General features: G+C 43.8%; 1 protein-coding gene across 1 annotated transcript in view; it reads right to left on the reverse strand.

The window, feature by feature from the left end:
• Positions 1-5,938: 5,938 nt before the first annotated feature.
• LOC134187619 (neurotrypsin-like) overlaps positions 5,939-7,500 on the reverse strand; it is a 5,267-nt gene continuing 3,705 nt past the window's right edge. The window contains exons 7-9 of the mRNA XM_062655771.1: positions 7,241-7,316; positions 6,935-7,185; positions 5,939-6,645 (exon numbers count right to left, since the gene is read on the reverse strand). Of these exons, the coding sequence (XP_062511755.1) occupies positions 6,539-6,645; positions 6,935-7,185; positions 7,241-7,316 (434 nt within the window). The 3' untranslated portion in view covers positions 5,939-6,538. The remainder of the gene's footprint in view (positions 6,646-6,934; positions 7,186-7,240; positions 7,317-7,500) is intronic.

Consider the following 7,500-nt stretch of genomic DNA (forward strand, 5'->3'; position numbering starts at 1 on the left):
GCGTTTGACAATACGCCCCGTCCTTTTGAAATCCTACTGCGTGACAAAGTCGTCAAAGCAGAGATTTCCAAATTCGTTACTTTTTGGCCCGTTTATGTAGAGGTCCATGGCACTTAAAAATGTAGCCTGTTTATCTTGTGCCACTTCGACTTCCCGTTGGCCATCAACGTTTACACGTAAACTTGTTGTACTGCATACCACTAACTTCTCACCCGTAAGGTGATGGCACGTTTCCTGTGCCGAGTAGTCATGCTCTACTACAGACCTTGTGATTAGCTTTCGGACGGCTTTCTTTGGATGATCATCGTTCTTCAAGTCCTCTACTATAACTTTGAAAGTCTTTTTTGGAGGTTCAGACATGCCTTCCCTCTTGCTGGCATATTTGGTCATGTACTTAGACATCATTTGTGCAGTGACACTCATCTGCATGTCTACATTAGCTCGCCAGCCTGTCAATTGATCCCAGTTATGCCCATTAATGCGAATCAATTCGCCGCGTAACAAGCTCTATCTGCTTGTCTTGTAGTTCAAAATGTGTTCTACTTGACAAGATTTTGGGAAACTTAAAACAGCACTGTAGCTCGTTCTCACTACCATGATCGTAGTCCCCTGCTAGGACAGAGGTTCTCTCACATTTAGCATGTCAAAGACAGTAAGCCTTTGATCATTTTGTATGCCTCTGCACATTGGCTATTAGTGCAGCATAATTCTGCTCTTCGTCGGTCACGTCTCTATGTCGTTTGTGACAAGGCAGCATTTTTGCTTGAGGCATGTGACCCTCCCTCGTTTCATTCAACGTGAGATTCGACGTAGTTACCAGGGCATCAGCAAAGTCATACATCTTCTGTGCAATGTCCTCTGCCCTTCTCTTTTGTTCGCTAGTGGCTTCGGCTTCGCCCGACTCGGATACTCTGTGCATGCATGCCCACTCTGAAGTTACCTTATCAGAATGTGGAGCATCGGCCAGCCTAGCCACACCATTCAAATGAGAACTTCCACTGTGCTGATATTCAATGCGTGCCCAGAAATCTACAGCATCAAGACTGTTTTGCAAAATGTATCGCATAAATTTTTCTGCTCTTTGCAAATAAAACCAATTGCTCAAATGAGGATTTTGAATGACCGGCTTTTATTCTCTCTCTGGCCTTGTCTTGGTTAGCGTTTGGCCGATTGTGACGCATCAAATCCTGAACCTCTGGCCATTGAGTATCAGCAGCACTAAGCTTGAAGAATATAGTTGGCATGCCTAGTGTCTCTTGCATGGCCGTTAGGTTTAGTCTTTGAGTACAGCAGTACTGTCTTGTTCCATGCAAAGAACTGCTAAACCTCATTACTCGAGATGCAAATAAAGTCTCACCTCGATTAATCATATTCTTCAGTTCTTCCACGCTCATTTGGTTTTCACCAATTCTCTGTTTGACAGACACACGGCTTGTCTCGAGAGCTCGCTATCTCATCATGGTGTTCAGTGAAAAGTAACGAAATCTGGAATGCTGCGCAAACCGTCCGTCATGATAGCAAATAAGATGCTTCGAGTACTGACCGAGCGTTATCCGTCGCTGTCTCGGCGTCAGATACTCGACAGCACCCGTCGGAAATAGAGTAGAAAACGCTCTGCTCCAGTAACCTTTCGAATTAAACTCGTCAACCAACTGGTTGGTAATAGCGGGCCAATCAACGAAAGTAGCCATCGCCTGATTATTATTTACAATGTGATCAGATACGTCTGACTGCGCATGCGCAACACGTGCAGGACACGTACGGGCACCTTTATTCACCGAATCACGAATGCTATCGTTCTCACACTTACGCGTACCCAGCTGCGGAAGCACTGTTTGCTGCAGTGGCAAGTCGTCTTCATCAGACGAGCCGACTTGCTGAGATTGCTCGTTTACGGTAGCGTCATCGTTAGGGTTTAGTCTGGCTAGGTCATCGTCCTCAATCACTTGCAAGTCGGACAACGTACCGTCTTCTGGAAACGCTTCTGCAACGTTGTGGTCTATCGTTACGTTAGAATAGTAACGACTATTAGGTATAAGATAACGAAGAGCTTCCAATACTACAGCATGTCTGACGCGGAAATTTCGATGACCACCAGACGTACCTTTTCGCCTGATGACGACCACAGCTGCCGACTGCCCAGTACGTGGCAACGTGGTAGCTACAGACTGAACGTCTTGCGGTAGACAGATAACGTGCCGTTTTTTATCCGTACAGGCCGTACGTTAAAATGTAGGTCTGCATCATCGACATGATCTGAGCGATGAGCATTTCTTCTACAACCGACAACCGAGCGAGACATTCTGGTACCGGCCCCGGTATCGCGTTGCTCTCGATAGAGAACAATTTAGGTAGGCCCTTTTACTCTGGCAACGATTACATATAGACAACTCACCTTGTACGCAAACTTTGATCGAAAGCCACGCCTCACGACAAACGTCACATTCCGAGAAATGCAACGTCAAAATTTCGCGATGAAAGCGAACCAAATTTGCTTCTACCTTCTGCTTGAAGGTGTTCGAGTTACGACTACGCCAAGAAGAGTCTGATTGTGTACCGATACTGTCGATATCATCAGTATACGGTACCACGGCTGTGCTATCGCCTCTGTGCTTGCGATTGTGACGTGCAATGTGACGACTTCGACGCACTTTCGTTTACTCGTGCAATTCACAAACGCAATTGTTTGCCTTGCTAGCGACATCTTGCTTTAGTCACAATGAGCGTTCAATATCATTCTCTACTGATCGTCGCTTATCTTTTTGGTGAGACATGTATGTTTTACGTTCGCTAGTTTTTTCGACTGTCTCATGGGCTCGTCTAGTAGAGACCTGTTCAGCGAGTACTCGGAGCGTAGCGGCACGCTCCTCGTCATTTTCACGAACTCGCCTGTCAGAAAAACGCGCAGACATCGCTTGAAGCCTTACAGCGCGCTCCTCGTCAGTTTCACGAGCTCGTCTATCAGAAAAACCTGCAGACATCGCTTAAACCCTGACAGTGCGCTCTTCGTCAAAAACACGTGAAGAAATCGCTTGTAACAGGAGAGTGCGCTCCACGTCAGTTTCACGAGCTCGTCTGTGTGAATCACGTTTAGCCATGGCTTGTAACCTGACAACACTGTCCTCGTCATTTTCACGAGCTCGCTCAGCAGCACTACGCGCAGACACCTTTTAAAGCCTGACAGCGCGCTCGTCGTCAGTTTCACGAGCTCGTCTTCTAGCGACCTATCAAGCAACCGCTTCAAGCCTAGTGGAGCATTTCTCCTCTTTCTCACGAGTCTGGCTATTGGCAACATGCAATGCCAATGTTTGAAGCTTCAAACAGAGTTGACGATCGTCAACAGTTTCTACTTTGCTCGCTTTCGTCGTTGTCGACTGAATGCCACTTTCTCGCGAACTACGACGACGCTGATTCTCGGCATTGCAATCTAGACGATTAGATCTTTCGAGTACACTCTCGCTCTCAAGACGACGTCGTTGGCGTTCATGATCAAGACGCCGCTGTTTGGATTTAGGGGACTCACCTTGATCCAAAGACATACACGCATTATGAAATGTAGACGTACCACTATTACATGTCAAACACTCTGAAAGTGCTATGCTTTCAGATAAATCATGCATCTGCACACGCGCAAGTACACTGGTACTCGTAGATTGCACGGTACTTTCAATTGTATAGATATCGCGCTGTTTCTCACGCGTCACTGTCGCACCATCATCAATCGACTGCTAGCAATGTGCACTATCAGAACTAAGCGGTTCGGCGAGGTCAGCAACCGCCAGACAGACCGGTACACCAAAGACCTCGACGTCAGCCCGGCTACTACAGCTATCATTTATAGTTTCGACCTCTAGGCAATGCCAAGCATCGGCCCGATCAACGGTCAACGGAGCTGACAGTGATATACCGTCCGACGTTTTGCATGCATTCGCCACTTCTATACAGCTTTGCAATGCATGATTTTCTGCCGACCGCGTACTTACCGCCAGTTCAGCTGATTCTTTCGTGCAGATGCAAAACACGTAACCTCTTACGTAAGACCTTTCGTGTTTTAAGCATGCAGTCACATTGATGTAGGAATACCTTGTAAATCCTGCTGTTTTTTTATTTTCCTGCCATTCATGCAGCTGCAAAACATGACAAAAGAATTAGTTTTTTTGCAACATCATGTACAAAGTGAAAACTTGAGTCATTCAGCCACCTTGAGCTACAAGTACCTTGTAAAGTTTTCAGAACGCTTTTGTTTAATTCGTTTGCCTCAAATATTTCCTCATCTTTGCAAAGTTGGGACGCTAATGAATTCTCACCGGTGATTGCTCACTGGTCGTTATGCGCGGGATTGTTACGTTAGTCCATTGTTTAGGCGTTGGATTGTTACGTCACCTACGTTTCGCGCCCCAAAACGATAGCTGATTGACTCTAAGAATTCCCCGAACGTGACAAACGCTTACAAACAAACATAGATAGATAGGTAAGTACAAACAAACATAGATAGATAGGTAAGTACAAACAAACATAGCGACATACCGACAGACCGACATGAAATCAATTCAGCGCGTTTGGAGTGAACTCCTCGCGAAGCAGTCTACCACTCATTGTAGTGTCCTTTTTTTACGCTCGTAGCTTAACTAGTAAATGAAGCTGTGTTTACACCGTCACATCAGAGCTGCGAGCGTATGTTGTGTGTGTGTGTGTGTGTGTGTGTGTGTGTGTGTGTGTGTGTGTGTGTGTGTGTGTGTGTGTGTGTGCTGTGTGTGTGTGTGTGTGTGTGTGTGTGCTGTGTGTGTGTGTGTGTGTGTGTGTGTGTGTGTGTGTGTGTGTGTGTGTGTGTGTGTGTGTTACATATGTGTGTGTTTACATATGTGTGTGTTCACATATGTGTGTGTTCACATGTGTGTGTGTGTGTGTGTGTGTGTGTGTGTGTGTGTGTGTGTGTGTGTGTGTGTGTTTGTGTGCGTGTGTGTGTGTGTGTGTTCACATGTGCGTGTGTGCGTGCGTGTGTGTGTATGTGTGTGAGAGTGTTCACATGTGTGTGTGTGTGCGTGCGTGCGTGTGTGTGTCACTGTGTGTGTGTGTGTGTGTGTGTGTGTGTGTGTGTGTGTGTGTGTTGGGACGTGTGTATTTATTGTAAATATTAATTTAAATTTTATTAATTTCTTTTCTATTTATTGTCATTATTATTATTTATTTATTAGCTTGTTGCTAGAATGTATAATTCTTTGAAAACACAGGGATGGGTCGGTGTGATTAAAGATTATTAACTAAATATCATCAATGTACCGCAATACACTTCCAATTCAGCACAAGTAGCAGAAGTGACGTTGTGTGTGTGTGTGTGTGTGTGTGTGTGTGTGTGTGTGTGTGTGTGTGTGTGTGTGTGTGTGTGTGTGTGTGTGTTCCGTGTGTGTATTTATTGTAAATATTATTGTATATTTATTCAATTTTGTTTATTTATTGTCATTATTATTAATTAATTACATTGATAATCCCGTGTGTTTTCAAAGAACTACCGTTTACATTTTAGCAACAATTAAGCTAACGTTTATTAAAGGTAATTAACTAAATACCATCAAAGTCCCACACTACTTCAAATTCACACAGCTACGCAACTTTTGCACGGAGCAGACTTATTACCTTTGTTATGTCTCAATACTGCATGTATAGCGCTCTTGCATAACTGGAAGTTAATAAATTAATTAACTATTGAGATGAACATCATTATCATACTTTATTGAATTGTCGCCATCTTTCGTTCCGCTAATTCGTTGTAGCTACAGATCGATGTACGTCTTCCAGTTGCCTAGAAAATACTGTAAAGCGACATGTATGTACATCTAGCTACCGGATCCAAAAGAAATCAGCGTCAACGTTTCCTACGTCGTCATTAGTCTTATCTAGATGCATGGTCCCATGTGACCCTGGCTTGTTTGGAGACTCGTGAATATCGAACATCTCTATTTCTACTATATCCTGCACAACAGCAATACGCAATCGCATAATCCACTACTGTACAGACTCATCTATTACATATGGAATTTGAAATTGAATAGTTCAATATTACTATTTGCGCTAGACTTCAACTGCACACTTTACACTGTTACGAGACAGCAGGGTTAGTCTCCGTCACAGTCACAGCCACAGTCACAGTCAATGTCGTTGGATGCGTCGCACGCTGAGCCATCACGCGACCTTTCCTCAAAGTTCACTGCTTCAATAGCGGATTGATGGACAATCGCTTCCTCGTACGAGGGCGGAGCTTCCGATTCGATAGAACTGAAGTGAACTCCGGGATAATTAACACTCTGAGGCGCAGACGAAACATTCATTACCGATTGAGCATGTGCAGGTCGTCCAGTGTATAGTTGACCACTTGCTGTCGTCGTAGTTGTAGCAACTGGTCTGCCTCTTGCCCGGACAGCGGCGATTATATTAATAACAATTAGAAATACAAATACGGCCGATATTGCAGAAGCTATTACTACATCTTTTGTAGCCGCTACATACGACAATAATTAATGTTAGAAGAAAAGTTTACTTTTTACTGTTTGGGGACAAGAAATAAATCAATCTTACTTGATTTGTCTTCTATTGTAGGCGGTGCAGTTGTTGTCTGCCACCACCACCACCTCCCAGTGATGGGTGTCTCTAAAAGTAATCAAAAATTTAAATATGACATTTTTTATATGAAGTAGAAAGCACACGTGTGTGTGTGTGGTGTTTGTTTGTGCAGTGTGTGTTTGAGTTTGTATAAAAAAATTAACAGCTAATTAGATTGAGAAACTATTGAACGTGACGTCATTAACATATCGTCTCTTAATAATTATCTCTTTTATTTGCTGCCACTACTCTGATCTTAAAAAGTGAATTCTTCAGCTAGCGAAGCTGTACTTAGAGGCAAAAGGCAATTATTTCTTTTTGCTAGTGATTGTCTTACCGCAGATCACACCCGCAGATCCAGAATGACCGCAGCTGGAAACGCCCCAGCTTGAAAAGGATCTGGAGCAGCTCTCTAAACGATAATCCCACCGATTGCATTCCACATTGTTTAACCATATTCTACCACATCCTCGTCCGAATAACGAGCCAGTTTCCGCACTATGAACGCCAGTGTAACCCAACTGTTCACACACCACATTCGCATCAATATCATCCCAACCGTCTCCGCACACGCCTCCCCACTCCCCACTGTACAGAATCATAAATTGTGCTTGAGCTGCAAACGGTCGGAATCATCACTCACTTGTGATAAATTTCCACCCTCCCTTCTTTGGCGGTATATCCATTAACAAGTCGAATGTCACCTTCAGATGCACCTCCTGCACAAATATTAGTATACAATTATTTTTCATATTACGTAACAAACCAACAACTACATTTGGCTAACTTTGAGACAAATTTTTATTTCGTATAATTATACAATTTCTTTATAGACAATTTTTCTACATTAGCAAAGCACATGATGATTTATATAGAACCAGCTGGTCTTGTACGATCCAACGC

The sequence above is a fragment of the Corticium candelabrum genome, chromosome 12 (genome assembly GCF_963422355.1).
Source record: "Corticium candelabrum chromosome 12, ooCorCand1.1, whole genome shotgun sequence".
Lineage (NCBI taxonomy): Eukaryota > Metazoa > Porifera > Homoscleromorpha > Homosclerophorida > Plakinidae > Corticium > Corticium candelabrum.